Raw genomic sequence first — 20,273 nt, 5'->3', positions numbered from 1 at the left:
GTGTCAAAAAAGTAATTTAATATTCACAAACAACAAAGTGACTTACAACACTAATCTTGTCATGGATAAACTGAATATTGTAATTTACATTCTTTTTGTAAACTATAGTTTCACGGAAACTTCTAAATTTAAGTTTACATTTCGAGTAATATTTGTTGTATTTTGTCATACAAGTGGCATAAAAATATCAAAAGATGTCAGTTTTGGTATGATTATATAGAAGGTTGAATATGTTACAATAAACTGATTTTGGAGTATCACTATCTCTTTATAGTAAATGATACGTGTCGCCAATTCCGAAATGTATCTCACAATGTGCATCTTGAAAGTAGCCCTGCAGCGTATTTTTCACCGCATAAGGACAAAACTTCTCCCTGCATGCTTTCCGTAATTCACCAAGTGTAAGGGGCCAATGGCTTATCACTGTTCCTTTCAACAGAAATCTATAGTATCTGCATCACGCAATTTTACTGGCATGTTTTCGTATGGAATAGCATAAATAATTGTTACGTTATTTTTCGGCTGAGCAGGAGGTATGACTGAGAGCCTTATCTTGATAAGCCCATACCTCGTTGAACTCATATATATTCGAAGCTCCTTCTTGATACTGTTGCATACTATTGTATGGAACACATAAACGGTGATCCATAATGTGTTCATCTCTTTTTTATTTATGCCCTCCACATGTAACAAAGCTAGGCTCATATGAATTAGGAGACCAAAGAAATGTTTTGTCTTTGTTTTATTTTAAGTAGAACTTGGATATTTTTTTCTTTGAGAATAATATCATGAACACAATACACTGGATATTGTTTCGAGTATAAACCCAGATGGTTAAGGTAGTCGATTCGTAGTCCTAGAGTCGCGGGCTCGAATCACCATCACACTACACATGTTCGCCCTTTCAGCCGTGGGGGCGTGATTATGCGACGGTCAATCCCACTATTCGTTAGTAAAAGAGCAGCCCAAGAGGTGGCGGTGGGTAGTGATGACTAGCTGCCTTCCCTCTAGTCTCACACTGCTAAATTAGAGATGGCTAGCGACCAACCAACCCGAGTATGAACAATTAAACGTTTCTGTCCAGCTATTTGAGAAAGAAATCAACTAAAACATTAGAATTATACAGTCGCATTCTTACATTATAATGAAAATTGAATTTGAAATTAATTAAAGTGAACGTAATGCAGAGAATAAATAGAAGTAAAATTGTTCAATTTTACAAAATATGTTACAATTCTTAAGAATATAGTCCCAGCAAGTGCCATAAAACTGTTAGGAAACACTTTCCACGATAATTCGATCGCTAGAACACAGTTTTCATCGTGATTGTACGGCACTCCTTCACTTGGAGTTTGAAAATATTTTTTTTTGTTAGCTTGTTTGACATTAAGTACAAAGCCGTATAATGTTTTGCTCATCATAGGTTCTAGCGTTGTACGTCCGCTGAGATACCGTTGTGCCACTGGAAGACAAATTGTTTATTAGCACACTTGTTATTGTACATACTTCAGTGTAAAGGTACACACACAATATGTTATCTGCGCTCTGCCAACTCCGGATTTTAGCATTGTAAGTCTGGAAATTCGTACCAACCAACCGTAGAAAACATATTAATTTAAAAAAATCGTTTATTATATCTAAAGTTCTCCTGCAAATAAAACAAATTTACTCTTATAGAGTTATTAACATTAAATAAACAACAAAAAATTTCGCTGTAAAGCATGACGCAAAAAATTCAGGTGTCTTATTTCCAGTCTGTTTATTTTAACTTGGAAGACTGAAAATGTTTGCTGCTGGCTGAGATAAGGTACTGTTACGTTTTCCGGTCAGACGCGGTTTAAAGTACAGGCAAAGCTTCTTTCATCAAAAAATTCAAACCCCGCCTTTTTCTTGCCCCAAACAACCTTTTATTCGCTGTGCTTTCCTGTTTTATCTGTAAGTCCTCGGGGGTTTAGTGTTTGGTACCGTTTTATGGATTCCACAGCAAGATAGGTCATTTGTGTGACGTAACACTTTCATCATGTGCAATATAGTTTCTCTCAGTGTAATCCCGATATAACCCTTTATTTTAAAAATATACAAAGCGTGCCAAACAGGGTGGGGCGATTATTTTACACGTTGACCCATTTTGTTTTCTCTATATAAACCTCGATCATCTAGCCACAATATATAACTCCAATCGGATATTCTTAGGTGTAACTCAACTCAGGGAGAGGGAATATTACACTTACGTCCAACATGCTGTTTAAGGTATGGTATATGGATATACCATAAATTAAACCATGCTTGCCAATAGTAGGAATAAGTAAGGAAAAACAAGTTTTAACGTAACGTTAGTAACTTTAGAAACAGCAATTTTTTTTTAAGATTTAAAATGATTGGTTTAAGAGGATTTCGGTTTTGACATAACCATAACTAAGAAATATATTATAGTTGTACGCAGTGTTCCAACTAGTGATAATCTTTCCTTTCAAAGTTTTGTGTCTTAATGGTAATACGAAAATAAGCTTTTTAAGTTTTTAGTTTTCACACTTATAAGTCTAACTAGGTAGGTCATTTATTGAAGTTAGCAAGATCGAGTTTTCTTGTTAGTCATACTTCCGTTAAATGTTTTTTGTCGTATTGCATGGCTGAAAAAAAAATGTAACTAATATTCATTCCTTCCATTTTGCAGGCCGTGATTCTGTTGTGCCTTGTTGTCGGATCTTTTGCCGGCTACCTTCCTGTTGCCGCACCTGCATATGTAAGTAGTGTTATAAATTAACTTAAATAGCCATTAAGTTTATTTTTACTTTCTAAAATGAAGCTAACACTCACTACGATTAGCGCTTTTCTTTCCAAAATGTCAGTTAATTTTATCTTCTTAGAAACAGCAACTTGGTATGTCGTTTATGACCCAAACGTGTTAGTTTACTAAAGTTATGTTTCAAAACAAATGACTAAAAGAAGTGTTATAGTTTATATTTTTTGAGATTAGAGTTTCGAGAAATGAAAAAGTAACTATAAGTATTACTACAGGACATTAACATCCCTAACCCTTATGACACCGGATACGACACTGTTGATGAGTATGGCACCAGACAGAGCCGTCAGGAGAGTGGAGATGGTTACGGCAGCGTTCAGGGATCTTACAGCTACACAGACCCTTGGGGCACCGGTCGTCAGGTCAACTATGTAGCCGATGAAGGAGGTTTCCGTGCCTGGATCTCAACAAACGAACCCGGTACCGCCAACCAGAATCCTGCGGATGTTGAAATCAATTCCCAGGCTGCTGCCCCCGCTCCTGTTGTGAAAAAATTAGCTGTTCCTTCTGCCTATGCTGCCCTTCCAGTTGCCCCCAAGGTTGCTATCGCCGCACCTGCAAACCTTCCACTGTACAAAGGCTGGTACTAAAAAGAACAGAAAGTAATATTTTGATTTTAAAATACAAACAAACAAACATCGGTTTCCGACCAAAACAAAACCCCTGACAGTCGCTTGGGTGTGCTGGTTTTGAGTGTGCTTTTGATGTGTTACAATTATCAATCATGTATTAAAAAAAATGCTTATTTGTCAACATTGGGGATTTTACTAAAATCGTAATGCTTGTCCTCGCCGGATATTGTTAAACCAACAAACCATTGTTTGTAAATAGAAGTAGTTGCCTCTATTATGTGTTATTATTGCAGTCATTTATTTCAATAAAACAACTCATGGTTTTGTTGTTATTATAAACTGTGTCAGCAATAATTTATGGTAATTACAATACGTTGGTTTCATAATTATCATTCTTTAGTGAGAGCTCCATAGTCTCTGCTTCACATTCCTTTGCCATCAATGTGTTATAAAAGTAAAAATCAAATCCCGCTTTTAGATTGAGGTACCATATGAGTTGACGGTGGGTACTCTGGTTCAAAAATTAACAATGTCTACTGCAGGTAACCCAAGTGTAGCTTTTGCTGAGTGTACGAAAAGAAACATAACATAGGAATAACTAAGTACAAACTGAATTCGACAGCATTTGAAAACAACTTTTTCACCTATTTCATATTAGAAAAAAAAAATTCATAAAGCAGATTTCATAATTTTTAAAAATGATTTTTTTCAAGACATGTCGCTATTTTTAACCCGTTTATTAGAAAAGCTAGCCTTGTATATGCTAATTAGATTTTTTAGCCCTTAATGTGTCTGCTTATCAATTTGAATAATGTGTTCAACTTGGTTGAAATAAGCCATAGCGATTAATTACTTTTCAGGGACATCGCGTGTTTATTTCGAGTGATCACAAAATGTTTCTGGTAATATTACATTATTCCCAGATAAATATATAAGTTAAATAAGAGAAATTATTACAATGTCAAAGTAATGAACAAGCATTAACTAGGTAGAAGCTTATTTCTCCTGTTAATTGATAAAGGATATTATTATAATAAACCCAATATAAGTACTGCTGTTCACTTAATACACAAGTGTTGTGAATCAATCTAAGACGTTTTATCTTGATGAGATTTATGCCAACCAATAAAAAAAAAAATGTGTGTTTACAGGTCGTTGTAATTTTAAAGATGGGAAGTCGAATGATATAACTGTATTATAAATGTAAGTGCCTTCTTCTATTGTTTCTTCAAGAAAAATATGCATTCATTGAACTATGAAACATTCAGAAATTTATTAAATCGAGTTACTAGTTACTTAATCTCGTTTTTTAGACTTAAACGTACAGGAACAGAAATCAACTTTAATTTATAATAATTATAATTTATAATAGTCCCCTAGTGGCACAGAAGTATGTCTGCGGAGTCGCACTCCTAGAAGATTTATTTGTTTGTTTATTTTTGAATTTCGCGTAAAACTACACGAAAGCTATCTGCTCTAGCCGTCCTTAATTTAACAGTGTAAGACTAGAGGGAAGGTAGCCAGTCATTACCACCCACCACCAATTCTTAAGCTACTCTTTTACCAACTATTAGTGGGATTGTCCGAACATTATAACACCCCCACGGCTGAAAGGGGACCATGGTTGGAGTGACAGGAACTCGAACCAGCGATTTTCAGATTACAGTCGAGCACCTTAACTACCTGGACATGCCGGGCCGCACACCTAGATATCGGAATTCAATACCCTATGTTTTGTATTATTAGTTTTCTAACTTATCGCTGAGCTATTGTGAGACTGTTTAAGTATTAGCTAAACTCATCTATATAGCATAAATTATTTTCAAATTAATAACCTTACATGTGAAAATTATGTTTCAATGTTTGGTGATATCATTAAGCAGATCAAACCTCATAAGATGTATTTAAGACCCAAAACGCCACTAGTAGCACAGGTACCAAACTGATGACCTTGGGCAGAGTGGTCATCTGAGTGTTTTTATAATTAACCAGTTGGATCGTGATTAAGAATATTTATTATTGATCATATTTATAATTATAGAATTTTAACAGCTTTTCTTTTTAGACTTATTACCTAACGCTGCAGCATAGTCCAGGGCCACAGCGTAGAAACGTCATGGTCTGTAGTAGATTCCAATAGTGACAGACTGAGAAATATAGCATAGATGCATATAGTTTGCGGCACTCATAAAATCAGGTAAAAGTATTTGAAGGCATGCTGCACCATTGGTAATTAGACTAAGCACGGTAACTGGTATGTGCTGTCTGTATCGATTAATTTACTTGGTTAGTTGAGTCTTAAGCACTGATTAACAGTTTAGCACAGTCATGTATTTGATGTATTGTATAACGTGATTTGACACGCCTGAAGAAATGCACACAGATCAAACTGATAATTTTACTATCCAGTTATTGTATAATTATTGTAAAGTGGTGGATGGGGCAATGATAGGCACCTTGTCCTATCATCCACAATCTAATGGCTTAGAAGAACAGGTAATACAAACTATCAAGTGAATGTTTGCACTTATCATATGCTTTGATGGCATAATACACAACAGAACAGAACTTGACTAGTTGTTCAATGACTATGCTCGTGTCAAGTCCAGAAATACAGCACTAAGGAAAGTGTACAGATATCAGAAGGGATATTGAAATAAAACAGTCAAACAACGAATGTCCCAAGCTGGAGACTGGGCGTGGCTTTTGTATGTTCCAACAGCATGAAGCAGCTCAGCTTTAGCTGGATAGGTTCAAAAGTGACACTCAAAGAGGCTGGTTCGTTAATATACACGACACAGCCACTAAACGCAATTAAGTAAATAGAACATGTTAACAAGTCAGGGCCATATAACTTTTGGCAAACTCTTGTAATCTTGCTTAACCAGGAATCCTGGATCGAGACCAATGAGCTAGAAGATGGTGGAAGTAGTGTTTTGTATAAATCAGATTCTAAAACGTAAAATAATGAAACTACTCAACTGACTGTGCAAGATAACACAGAAGAGAAAGTTTCTGAGAAAGTGGTACCAGATAACTTTCATAGCTGACTAGAATGCCAACAACAAACATCTAATAACTATAACTGGGACTAACTACAGTAAAACAATTACTAAACATGAGAAGTAGTGTTCCTTTCTTTCCGAGGTATCAGGTTATATTGCTCGTTGACATTTACACACTACACTTTTAAGTGCTACATTATTATCTCAAAATTAGAAGAGATTTTTTTATCGCAAGATTATGTGGGCTGGGCTCTTACTTTCTGAGCTTTTAAATATTTATGAGAAATCTGGTAATATCTTCTCAATTATTACAAAGTTAGGAATCTTGTGTTATTACCTATCATACTTAGCATATCATTAATGAATGATGGTTATGGGCTCGAAAACTGAGCTGACAGAACATTTGGATACATAATTTCCAAGACATTGAGCAATTTTTAGAAACAAAACGCGCCTGAATTATATTTAAGCCGCTCATCCTGTTTAACTGAGCACTACTAGAAGTTCTATAATACAACCAATGAAAAATGCTTACAGTTAAATCTAGTTCACTCCTTACGTACTACAAACAGTACGTGTGCTCACAAGTGCTACAGCGCCACCATCCTTATATATATATTTTTTTTTTGTCTAGCTCACTCCTTACGTACTACAAACAGTACGTGTGCTCACAAGTGCTACAGCGCTACCATCCTTATATTTTTTATTTTTTTTGTCTAGCTCACTCCAATGCCAGAAAGAGGCTGACACCGCTCTTCTCCAACCATATACAACCTTTTCATAATAAACTATTTGTAAAGTTGGCTCAACTTCGGGGAAAACGCTTTGTTTTATATAGAATTGTTGATATGAATTTGGTGATAGACGTTCAAATGATCCCTATAAAATAAATCAGATACTTCAATTAAATGAGCTATATGGTTGTTAGCGTATTCCGAGTTTGTTCATTGCAACGTCAGCTATTTTGGGGATCTTTAACTTACCTTTTGTTTCGGTTTGGTACTTGGTTTTTGTATAAGAATATCGCGCATTTATAACAGTAGAATATAACTTTCTGCCTTTCTCGTATACACAGGATTTACATATAACATTTTTAAGTGAATAAATTTCAAAAGTATAAATAAATATCATCAACCTGAATTTCTAAAATTCTGTTACAGAAAATATAAAATTATTGGATAAATAACATACGTATTATCTGTTATTTGTTCTAATAAATTTTATTCTATACTATGTGTTCCCCTGGTGGACAAACCAGGTAGCTTAATATGACTTTTCGTAAAACAAACAAACAAAGCTATAATAAATAGCTAGTATTTAGGCTAATTTCATAGTGTTTACATTTTTCCTAGTAAATGCTAAAAAGCTTTTTATTTTTATTTTCCCTTTTCTTATTTTCATCTTTCAAAGCTCTGCCCAAATAAGTGGTTGAGTCTAACAACGCAAAATGCGTCCTTTAATCTTTTTAATTAAAGGTTAGAGTCCAAAAATGTACTTGATTTATCTCAGTACCTAATTATACTTACAAAATAAATGATAATATGTTATTAATCCCCACTTTAATTCTTATTTGTAAATCAGTATGGGTACAAGGAAAAATATCGTGCTTCGCACTATGGGGACATGGATAAGCTATAAGAGTGATAATCAAATCCCACAATTCGATTAGAGTAGCATAAGACTTGATGGTGAGTGATGTTGACTGGTGATCTTTCCTCTAGTCTATCATCATAGAAACGAATGATGTAGATGAACTACTCTGCATGAATTTGATAAATCAACAAATAAATATTGTTATGGATTTTTTAAAGCATTCTGATAGTAATGCAACTAGCAAAAAAACAAACAAACACGTATCTACAAATTTACTGCTGGTTGATTTGTAAAACTTCCTTTAAGTTTTACATATATTGAGCAACATACATTTAAAGACCAGAGTGAGAATGTCTTGTAAATAAGAAAAAGTTGTGTAATTGTAGATATTATTGGCATTAAAGTGATGGAACTTAGATAACTTAAAATTTTGTTAATCACATTATTACATATCTGATAAGAAGATATATCATGAGCCATGAGAGTTCATAATAATGGTTGCATAGGAACTTGCTCAACACTCTAATAGAACTTTCGGGCAAAAATCACCGTAAAAGTCATAGTCATTCTGGAAACAACACTTGAAACCTTCTTTTTTCAACAGTTACAAATCAACCAAACATTGATAACAAACAAAGCAGGTGGTTTAGCCATTGTAAGACAAAATCATGATTTACCCATTTGTCCACGTTATTATTATTGACAAGATAATGTACTCGTGTTTTGTCCGAATTTTCAACTTAAAAATAAAAACACATGAGGGAAGGATAGTATGATAAATAACACAAAAATTTATTTATAACATAACATATGATTACAGTATTCATTATAAGTTTTGTTTGTTTGTTTGTTTGTTTTGGAATTTCGCACAAAGCTACTCGAAGGCTATCTGTGCTAGCCGTCCCTAATTTAGCAGTGTAAGACTAGAGGGAAGGCAGCTACAGCTAGTCATCACCACCCACCGCCAACTCTTGGGCTACTCTTTTATCAACGAATAGTGGAATTGATCGTCATATATAACGTTCGCACGGCTAAAAGGGCGACCATGTTTTATGCGACAGGGATTCGAACCCGCGACTCTCGGATTACGAGTCGAATACCTTAACCTACCTGGCCATGCTGGCCGTATTAAAAGGTAATGGACAATGTAGTGGTGGAAGGGGTGGTGTATGTTACCCGCTTTCAACACCAAACTCTTTAACAGTTTTATGTCCTTCCACTGCGTTTCACATGATTAATTAATTGACAATCATTGGCCATAGAAGTGTCTTACGAGAACGAAGTTGAAAGGTTACAGGTCAAAGTAAGAAGTAAGCATATCCCAAGAAACGGCTCTTCATATCAGCCTTATGGTGACTGATGGAGTAAAAGCTTCAGCTGTGTTTGTGCATTGTTGCAATTGTGGTGGCCATTTTTTCATTGCAATCACCCATAGAGAGTGCTAGCGCACTTTCAGAGATATATAAGACGTTTGTGTGCCCTCCCCCACATTTTGTGTATGTTGGTTACACAAAATTTAATAATATTTTTTCGTGTTAGAACGTGGCACTATCTGTGAATGTAGTTAGCTTACGTCAACTGTAATAAACGTTCAATAAAAGCAACAATTAGTTGAACGGATAGTGAGTTCTCCATTAAAATTCCTCTTATTTCCCACTACAATCCAACAAAGTTTGGTTGAAATTGCACCAACATATAGGGAACAACAAACAAACGATGGTGGTGATTGTTTCTGAAACTTAGCCGGAATCGTGAGTGCCTATGCAGCATTTATTACCACTGAATATGGTAATATTTCATGTAGTTATTACTATTTTTAAATAATAAATGTAAAGGTGACGATGGTAAATGACGATAACAAGTGTGTCGCCGTTGTCTATTTTGCATGCATTATTTGTATGGCTTATTCTAGCAAAAACTTCTTCATAGTAAGCTGTTGAAACACATACATATGTGTCATGTAGGAGTAACATGAGAAACTGTTATTGAGTCACTAATCTGAAGTGTCTTAGAAACATTATTCCGTTTGGATTAATCTGTCTCGTTACTGCTGTTTTTTATTAAATTACACCGCAACATTGGTGGAAGCTGGTCGTTAAATCTGTAATAAAACAATCTTTGCCTTCAAGGCAGTCCTTTAAGAACATCTTTACATTTTGTTTATTGTAGTTTCATATTAGTGCATGTATTAATTCTTTGTTCTACATCTGTTATTTATTTTGAATAAGTTCAGTATGATGGTTGGGTGGATGTCAATGCAGCAGTAAACTGTTGAAAATTCCTATTTTCACTTCATTAACATTGATAAACACTACTGACCCGGAGCTAAAATAGTGACTCGTAGCTTCAAAGCATAATACAGACACTACTTTCAGCCTTGTTTGATTACCTTTTTTTTCTAGACTTCCGATTTTTAGGCTTGAAAATAGAACCTTTGAAATTTATTTTAGCTTCTTTCTGTATTTTTTAACTTTCTCTCTTCCCCCTTTTAAATTAACACGTTTTACTAATCTTGTGAAAATAGATTGCCTTGACAATTAAAACTTTAAAAAAGTTGAAGTATTTTATTAAGTCTACGTGATGTGATAAAATGTATATTTAACGATATCTTCGCAACTGCACCTGTTTAGAAGACGAATGTTATTCCATAGTGTTTGTAGTAGTACCGGTGATAACAGATTACCCGAGCATATTTAACCTTGTGACTTGAGTAGTTAGAAATATAACTATGATTCCCAGTGTAGGTCGTTGTTAGAATTTTTTTTTCACATCAAACCAAATTATCAATTATCTGTTATCTTACATGGTAAAACGACTATGACAATGAATCAGTTGAAATATAGGCTCTCTATTGGTTATAAATTTAATGAGATTCAGACTAAAAATATTTACTATCAAATTGTAAATTAGAGCATGTTACAGGTAGGTATGGAAAATGGTTTCTGAATGTTCAATGACTGCTATTAAATAATATAAAAATATAGCTTTAGACTATCGAGTACAAAATTATAGAGAATATTTTACGTAACATTTCGTTTCAAATTATAAAACTGAGGATCTTTCGGCTTTTGATATCTAAGACAAGATAATTCTTGGAACAGTTCAGCATGAAGAATGTTGTCCCCAGAAAATGTATGTCTCATAAAGTGTCACTAATTAGAAAAAATTGCCCAACACTTACGTTAATTTCTCATATTTATTATGATGTATTTTACAAAAATAATTAGGAAGCTAGCTGAAGTACCCTGGATGGAAGTTATGTAAATTCATGGTTAATGAAAGGTTATCTTTGGACATGAAGAGTTTTCTTTATGTGTGATTGTAAAAGAAAAAACCACTAAAAACGCCCATAAAAATTGCTAAACACAAAAGATGAAATTGCAAATTTGTACATATTTTCACATGGAACAAATAGATCTTCATACCAAATTTATTGAAAATCCATTCACACCCAACGAAGCAGCTACATGGACATACAACAGACAGAACTATTATAATTATATAGATAAACATTCAGCCATGTTTTTAAATTTTCACTTGCTTAAGTAAAGCTACGTCATGTGATGAAAATGATGCAATCGCCATGGCTACGGCATTGAATAAGTAATGGCTTTGGTTTGGTTTTTTGGTTTTTTTGGAATTTCGCACAAAGCTACTCGAGGGCTATCTATGCTAGCCGTCCCTAATTTAGCAGTGTAAGACTAGAGGGAAGGCAGCTAGTCATCACCACCCACTGCCAGCTCTTGGGCTACTCTTTTACCAACGAATAGTGGGATTGACCGTCACATTATAATGCCCCCACGGATGGGAGGGCGAGCATGTTTGGCGCGACTCGGGCGCGAACCCGTGACCCTCAGATTACGAAGCGCACGCCTTAACGCGCTAGGCCATGCCAGGGCCTAAGTAATGGCAAAGAACAATAAAATCTTGAAACAGATACACTGAAACAGGGATATTCAAATGTCAACAATCTTCTAGAGTACTGTCTACATGTTTGATATTGGTGATTAAGCATATTTTTTATTTTGGTTTTACAGCTCCCCTTCCAATGCTCAGCGTTAAGTCTGTAGGTTAGAAACTCGCAGTGGGCGAAACACAGATAGCTAATTATGTGGATTTATACTTAATAGAGCCTTTGTTTGTTTGTTTTCTCTGACATCTAAGGTGCTTTATGTTTTTCCATCTTAAAGCACTGGGATTTTTCCAATATCATTAATGTCCAAACTTTTATATTTCTGGTTTTGCTACCTCATATTAAAAGGTACAATTTTAGTTCTTTTACTTTCGGTTTTCTGGTAGTAAATATCTTGTTTTCATAAACAGACTTTGACGCATTTATAGCTAAATGACTGGTTAATTTTTTCATTTCCATAGTATAAATTTATAATTTGAAAGATTTAAATAACTTACGGTTATTTGTGATTCCGTTTCATTCTTAAACCCTTTTAAGATATTTTACACCATACTTTTTATTATCTACTTCACAGGCATATAAGTGGTGGTGTTTTGCTTTCATAGTTATATTATTTTTAAGACAAATTTGACTAAGTTTGTTTTTTGGTTTAAATTCTCTGTTTTTCTTTTGTATGCAACCGCCTTTGCTATTGTTTAAAGGATATTTTTTGCAATGTAGACATGGTATAGTTTTGGCACACACATACACACTTGTATAATGTATCGTTTGGATATTATAACAGAAAGGAAAAAATTAGTAATAATATTTATCAACAGACGGCAATAGCATTCTTCTGAAGGAAATAAACATTAACGTTACAATTCAACTCCAACTCATGGTTTTTTGGGTCACCTAATGATAACAAGAATTGTTCCAACGGTGAAAGAATTTCAAGTACCGCGAGTACTTAGGATTTCATCTTGTTTTTTTAAGGTGACCGATTTTAACAGTTTTCTATCTCCATGTCTTTCCTCTTGATAAAACTACTTATACTGTTAAGAAACTTCTTTCAACGCTGGAACAATTCTTCTGTTAGTTATATTTTTATGTTACAGCTATACTTAGCGTGGGACGAGCGTATACTCGATTCGATTTTATTTCTCATCTAGATCTCTACTAGCCTACCCGAAAATTTAAATTATTTTAGGCAGGACTAGAGTAAGTTAATCTGAAACTTCGGGCATCATACGTAAGCGTTGACCTTCTGAGTCCGAAGCTGTAATTAGATCTCAAATCAACCAAGAGATGATAGAGCTCTGAACTAATAGTTTGTATTTGAAAACAAAATAGTTACTCAGAGCCATTTTATGAGCCACTAAGTTGTGGATAAAAAGTAGCATATTGATTTGACGTAGTTTAACATCTGTTGACAGCTCGCGAAAACACTGATGATGACCATAAAATAACATAATCCTAGTATTTAGAAATGGTTTCCGATAACACATATTGTTCAATTACCGATTAACGTTTATCTTTTACGTGAAGGTTTGTTCTAATAATATTGTTAAAATACGTATTAAATATCCTTTACTTATATTAAGATGTGTTTACTAATAAATACATATTTGTTCATAGACGTCATCTATTGATTGTTATGACATTTTCATTCTTGGTATTAATGGTTAAAAATAAAATTATTTTCTTAACTTAGGCTCTACAAATAAAAACATATTTGTTGACAAATTGCTGTTGTAGTTTTTGATGATTTTTACTTTGAAATCAGCGTTGTCCAGACCCAATACCAGTGGTTATTTTTATAATTTGCTTCGCATTTTTACTTTACCAAATCAACTTCTGTAAGAAAATTTAAAAGTGAAACGTATCCTGATGTAGCCAGAAAAAATAATACAACCTTCATCCCAAAAGAAAACAAAAATCTTAACCACCAGGAAAAAATAATAGCCTCATGAAGAATGTGTAATGATGCTGTTGATCTCTTTAAGCATGAATGTGCTAGATAGTGTTAATTGTATCATGAAGAATATAAAATGAGCACTATAACATGTGTTAGTGAAAAACTACAGTTAATGAAACAAACTGTAAGAAGTTTTGTACTGGTTAAATTAGTTTCAACACATTCGTTTATTTTCTTTAGTGTCACGTCGTCTTCCGGCGTGAAAATTGGTCAACGACATCTACGTGATTTCAGACCTTCCAATTCTCTAAACGACACGAGATGTCAGGAAGTTCTTTAGCTACAATGGACTTGGTAGGTGTTGAAATGAGAAACGTTTTTGATGAAGCAACTTTTGACGATTCTTTTTTATATGTTGTTGTATGTTTGGTATAAAATTATTGTTGGTATCCAATCGATTTGTTGGCTAGAATCTTTCTCAAGACAAAATTTAATGTCCTTTTTTATGTTTAGACAGTCTCGTGTAAACAATTCTTCTGGTTTCACTTACATAAACTCTCTTATAGGATTGACGTGGTATGACATAAAAGTTCAAATGTTATTCATTTTAGGGTTGGGTTTTCTTTAACAGTGTGCAGGCAATTATATATATAAATAACGGCTAGTATGGATAGAAAAAGCACTATGTAGAAAAGCCAACAACGTTTCGACCTTCTTCGGTCATCGTCAGGTTTACAAAGAAAGAAAGAGGTGAGTGACCAATAGCTGACTACATGTTTGAAGGTGGTCAGTTACCTCTTTCTTTCTTTGTGAACCTGACGATGACCGACGAAGGTCGAAACGTTGTTAGCTTTTCTACATAGTGCTTTCTCTACCCATACCAGCCGTTTTTTACATATATAATTTTCTCTAAAAGTGGGTTTTCTCGTCATCACACAGTGTTCAGGTAATTTTATATTATTCTTTCTTCATATGTTCTCTAGAGGCTAAGTGTTAATATTGCAGCGAATATAAAGTATTTCCATAACACTGATGGTTGGTTTTCCTTTGCCCCCCCAGCGGCACAGCGGTATGGCTGCGAACTCATGCCGCTATAAACCGAGCTTCGATTCCCGTGATGAATAGAGCACAAATAACCTATTGTGCAGCTTTGAATTTAATTCTAAACAAACGATGGTCTTCCATTAGGGACGGCTAGCAGAGATATCTCTTGCGTAGCTTTGCAAGAAAATCCAAAACAAACAAACAAAAACGACTCATCAGTGGCACAGCGGTATGTCTGTGGACTTAAACGCTAGACATCACGTTTTGATACTCATCGTAGCAAAGAAAATGTAGCCCCTTGTGCAGCTTTCTGCTTAACTACAGACGAACAAACATTCTCATTGATAAAAAATATTCACTCACCATCTAATCATTTTTTGTTAAACATTTCATAGACGAATATTTTCTTTTGGTGTGGTCTTCCCGTAGATATTCTGTAAATTGGATTACGTACTGTTGAATATAAGAAAAAGACAATTGCAAAATATTTGCAACGAAATAACTTCTGCTTAAACGAAAACGAAACAAAACACTTGTAAATAAACTATATTCTAAATTTTTGATGACGAGAAACCCACTTGAAATAAAAATGTATCTCAGAACGGCTGGGGGCCTGATATGGCCAGGTGGGTTAAGGCGTTCGACTCGTAATCTGAGAACCGCGGGTTCGAATTTCCCTCGCACCAAACATACTCGCCTTTTCAGCCGTGTGGACGTTACAGTGTGACGGTCAATCCCACTATTCTTTGGTAAAAGAGTAGCCCAAGAGTTGGCGGTTGGTGGTGATGACTAGCTGTTTTCTCTCTAATCTTACATTGCTAATTTAGGGACGGCTAGCGCAGATAGCCCTCGAGTAGCTTTCTGCAAAATTGAAAAACAGAACGGCTGGTATGGGTATTAATACTTTTATTGATAAGGAGAAAAGAACGTTTTGACCTTCCTAGGCCATCTTCAGGTTAAGAAAGAGAGTGTTTGAATGTGACCATTCACGGACACATTCTTAGGGACAGTAGTATAAACTGGTAGGGATTGTAGGGGGCATTGCAGGTGGATGATAGGTTTTTAATTAATATAGGTATAAAGGTGTTCCTTTATATTGGTTTAATTTATACCTATACTAATTAATAACCTAACATCTACCTACCTACAACGCTCCTTACAATCCCGTATCCGTTTATACTCTCAACCCTAAGACATGTGTTTGTCAACGGTCAAATTCGAACTCTCTCTTGAACGTTGTTAGGTCCGGCATGGCCAAGCGTGTTAAGGCGTGCGACTCGTAATCCGAGGGTCGCGGATTCGCATCACCGTCGCGCTGAACATGCTCGCCCCTTTCAACCGTGGGGGCGTTATAATGTGACGGACAATCCCACTCTTCGTTGGTAAAAGAGTAGCCCAAGAGTTGGCGGTGGGTGGTGATGACTAGCTGCCTTCCCTCTAGTCTTACACTGCTAAATTAGTAACGGCTAACACAGATAGCCCTCGAGTAGCTTTGTGCGAAATTTAAAAAAACAAACAAACGAAACGTTGTTCTCTCCTTGTCAATAAAAGTGTTAATACACCCACCAACCGTTTTGATATATATAAACTATATTCTAAATTTGTTCCATAGAGGGCGGTATCTACAAATCAGCTTAAATTGACTTTTTATACGTTTACTGATAGAACGTGTCGACGAAATATACAGGGTTACGTTACTTCACTTTAAATGCACTCTTACCTAATCACGAAGAAATTATTATTTGATTACTAGGATACGTTTATTCTTACATATATTAACTCAGAACTCAACAAAACGTTCAATTTGTAAGTAAAATTTTAGAAAATTGTACAAAAAACCTTTACGAATTGAAATAAAAACATGTTTATTGTACGTGCATTTTTTTAAAATAGGAAAATATAACAAATTATAATTTAGCATAAAACTAGACAATTGGCGTTTTAAAATTATTTTTATGTTACAGCATTACAAGAAAATTACAACGTAAAATTTTGTCAAAGGAAAAGGTTTATTAAAATTTTAACACCTGCACACAGATATTAACATGCACTCATAATTGTCAATCGTAGTAGACATTTCATTTATAAATGTAATTTTTGTTTACTTTTTCTCTTCTTCTTCTTTATATTCACGCGCAATGAACGGTTGGACATCCATTTGCCATAGTGGTATTTATTTATTTATTTTTCAAGTATAACCTGTTGAAATTACCTCATTCAAGCGCAACCCAGAGAGACATTTGTTTCTTCAGATTATATGTACGTTTATGCAACATAAAATTTCAGATTTCACTAATTTGCGAGTTATTACTAGAATAAAATACAATATACCGTTTCAAAATCAGGTAAAAGAAACAGCAAAGTTATTCAAGAATAGCGATCGTTTGGAGGTATAGGGGAGAACAAATAATTTTATTAACCTGTTTCTGTAACACAATGGAAAGGAGAAAATATATTATTTATTTAATATTTTTAATGCTAAATATCTCTGAAACTAAAACCTGATGCACAATGATTTAAAACATTTATACGTTAAGAACACAAAGAAGTTTGATAAAAGGTCTTCAATTTCTTATTTCCCTTATTAATGTACAACATATACAATATTAGTATTAATGTACAACATATACAATATTAGTATTAATGTACAACATATACAATATTAGTATTAATGTACAACATATACAATATTAGTATTAATGTACAACCTATACAATATTAGTATTAATGTACAACATATACAATATTAGTATTAATGTACAACATATACAATATTAGTATTAATGTACAACATATACAATATTAGTATTAATGTACAACATATACAATATTAGTATTAATGTACAACATATACAATATTAGTATTAATGTACAACATATACAATATTAGTAAACGCAGAACAATCCGTTTTTGTTTTTTTTATTTACCAGAGAGAATTTCTTACCAATAAGGGAGCGGAGCTGAAACTGAACAAAAACCGGCAGGAATGTTGTCTGGACAAGACCAGGATTTAACGAAGAGAAGACGCATTCATTGCTTTAGGATATTCCCACTGCTTCTCACCCCTGCAGTTCCTTTGATACGCCAGCTTATAAGTTAGACAGTTATTGTAAAACTCTAGCCTGTATTGGCAGATCACTGGAAAGTTTTATAACTGTCCTCAAAAAGAATTCAATCTGTAGTTTAAAACTTTATCTAGTTTCTTAGAATGTGGAAGAAATGTTTGAGATACCTTTTGTACAAACAGAATTCAGAAGAAGTACTTTAGTTTGTGTAACCTTGAGACGTTGCTTGTAACATAAAAGTGTGAAAAGATTTCCACACAACCTTCCTACCCCTTCCCGTGGACGTTGTATACGTAGGAGAGAAGTGTGTCAAAACTTAAGTAAAAGAAAGGAGTTCTTCCTTTTAAATATATTTCCCCACAACTCGCAATCCCGTACTTCTAAAGGTATTTTATGTTTTTTACTTCTTTTGTGATATATTTAGTGGTTTTGTTTTCAAACTTTAATACTTTCTTTGTTTCTTTTTTAAACTCTCTCGAAACCAGAGGGTTTATAGCCCTAAAAACCTAAGTTTGTTAACTGAGGTAAGCACACCGCAGACAGTTCATTTTTATTTAGTGATGACGAAAAAACCCACATCATGTAAATTTTATTTTAGAGAAATTGTGTTTTTTAGGACACCTTCAAAATTTTCTTACACATACAGTTGTAATTTTGACACTTTTTATACTATAAGACGCATTTATCTCAAAGCTTAAAATCATTATACCCAGAAAATGAGACAGAACTGGTGGGTATAGAAAGATTACTTCAAGCAAACGGAAGATTCTTCATTTTTATTCAAAATGGAGTTTGTACCAAAGAAAGCAAATTTTCAGTTGTCACGTGTAGAAATGTACATTTCGGTTTTCGAAGGTAATTTTGTAAAAGAGAGCAACTTAACATTATGACATGATTATTTAAATAAGCTCACTATTCCTGTTTGTATAATGGTTTAAAATCTTGTAAATAATTCATTGATGCCACGTGTGAGCGTAAATTGTTCACTCGAAGCTTGGAATGTTTTGATTAATTAATTACCCTCCCCCTTTTTTATTTTTTAAGAGAAAGTTCAGGACATAAAAACGTAAACTTGTGAAAGAAAACATGCTATGTCATATTGGGGTCGACCTTCACTCCGCTATGCAATTGTGGGTATTTACAGTTATCTAGGTTATATTCTTTGTTAATATATTTACTGTACTAGTTCTTGTAGTTAAAGTATAGAACGAAGTTTCAGAATTTACTCAAGCATCAAGTCCAGCTAATCATAAAATAAAAGTAATATTAATGCACTATACACCGTGTGTTGTGTACCAGCTTCCAAAACAGGACTTAACCAACTGGTCTCAAATTGAAAAAGCCAGATATATTTTGGTAATGTGTGATCAAGAGAGCTATTATCTACGTCCCTTCTCTGAGTGAGGACTTCTTATGATAACAAACCAAAAAAATATTGTGTACAAAGAAGTTTTACAGTATGTCAATAAATTGGCGTATACATAAAGTAAATCATTTAATGCCATTTTCATCCTAGCAATGCCAATACTCTGCTTGTATCAAATGAAACAACAAATGGAACTTTGGATTCAAGCAGTCCGACTACCCACTGAAATGTTAACACTATACTGCATACGTTATTTCAAAAAGTGTGTTGTACCGAAGAGTACATAAAAAATATTATTAAAAAACTTTATAAATCAAGTTTTGAGTGTAATTTTAACGCATCGTTCTGAACTGTCGTACGGTTTATCAATATAATAACGAACGTCTTTCTTTACTAGAAAACTTTTAATCAAAATTGCTTCATTCATAAAATTGCTCTTCTAGAACAACAAATTTAACACATTCTTATAAAAGTGAGTCTAATTTTTAGATTTTATCAATACGTTAATCATTTCTCTCGAGAAATATAATTTTTAAATATTGTCTGGTAAACACAAGGAAATGCACCTTCTTTTGTAACTAAAAATTGACATTGAACTTGTAAGTAATAGTGGTGATACTGGTTTGGCTACAATGTGATACTCTCGTTTAATTCAAAATAGTTTACAGAAAGAGGCATGACATATATTCATTTCTTACTCTCCACATTTCTTGGATTTTACTCCAGTAACTTTTTCATATTTTTATATTCACGTTTTCAAGCATTTGACCACACTGCAAAAACTGGATATCTAGATGTTTACCGGGTTACACATATCTATCTTTGTTTAAGTAGCTGCAGTCAATCTAAGACTTCGTTTCTAGCCAGAGTTGAGAAGTTGTTTGCTCCGTGCGAATTGCGTTTTAAGTGTGTATGTGTGTGTATATGTATATAATTAAATGTTTTCCCAAATAACATGTGTATAATAATGTATTAAGTAATTTAATCGAGTCACAATGTCTAAGTTTTCAGGTT

The 20,273-nt window shown here is 34.0% G+C and overlaps 2 protein-coding genes across 3 annotated transcripts in view; both read left to right on the top strand.

Annotated features, from left to right (window-relative positions):
- The first annotated feature begins 2,031 nt into the window (after positions 1–2,031).
- LOC143258643 (cuticle protein 10.9-like) lies at positions 2,032–3,689 on the top strand. Its single transcript, XM_076517898.1, has 3 exons — positions 2,032–2,250; positions 2,675–2,743; positions 3,019–3,689. The coding sequence occupies exons 1-3, from the start codon at positions 2,239–2,241 to the stop codon at positions 3,391–3,393; spliced, it is 456 nt and encodes a 151-aa protein (XP_076374013.1). The 5' UTR covers positions 2,032–2,238; the 3' UTR covers positions 3,394–3,689.
- Positions 3,690–17,906: 14,217 nt separating this feature from the next.
- The window catches only part of LOC143258639 (cytochrome P450 302a1, mitochondrial-like), a 78,691-nt gene continuing 76,324 nt past the window's right edge, over positions 17,907–20,273 (top strand). Inside the window, exon 1 of one of the 2 annotated variants that reach the window (XM_076517892.1) lies at positions 17,907–18,279. The gene's annotated coding sequence lies outside the window, so the exon portion shown is untranslated. The remainder of the gene's footprint in view (positions 18,280–20,273) is intronic. The other variant, XM_076517891.1, reaches the window with a different exon arrangement.

The sequence above is a fragment of the Tachypleus tridentatus genome, chromosome 8, assembly GCF_004210375.1.
Source record: "Tachypleus tridentatus isolate NWPU-2018 chromosome 8, ASM421037v1, whole genome shotgun sequence".
In the NCBI taxonomy this organism is placed as follows: Eukaryota; Metazoa; Arthropoda; class Merostomata; order Xiphosura; family Limulidae; genus Tachypleus; species Tachypleus tridentatus.
Note: the sequence above shows the minus strand (reverse complement) of the source record. Positions and strands in the feature narration are given on the sequence as shown.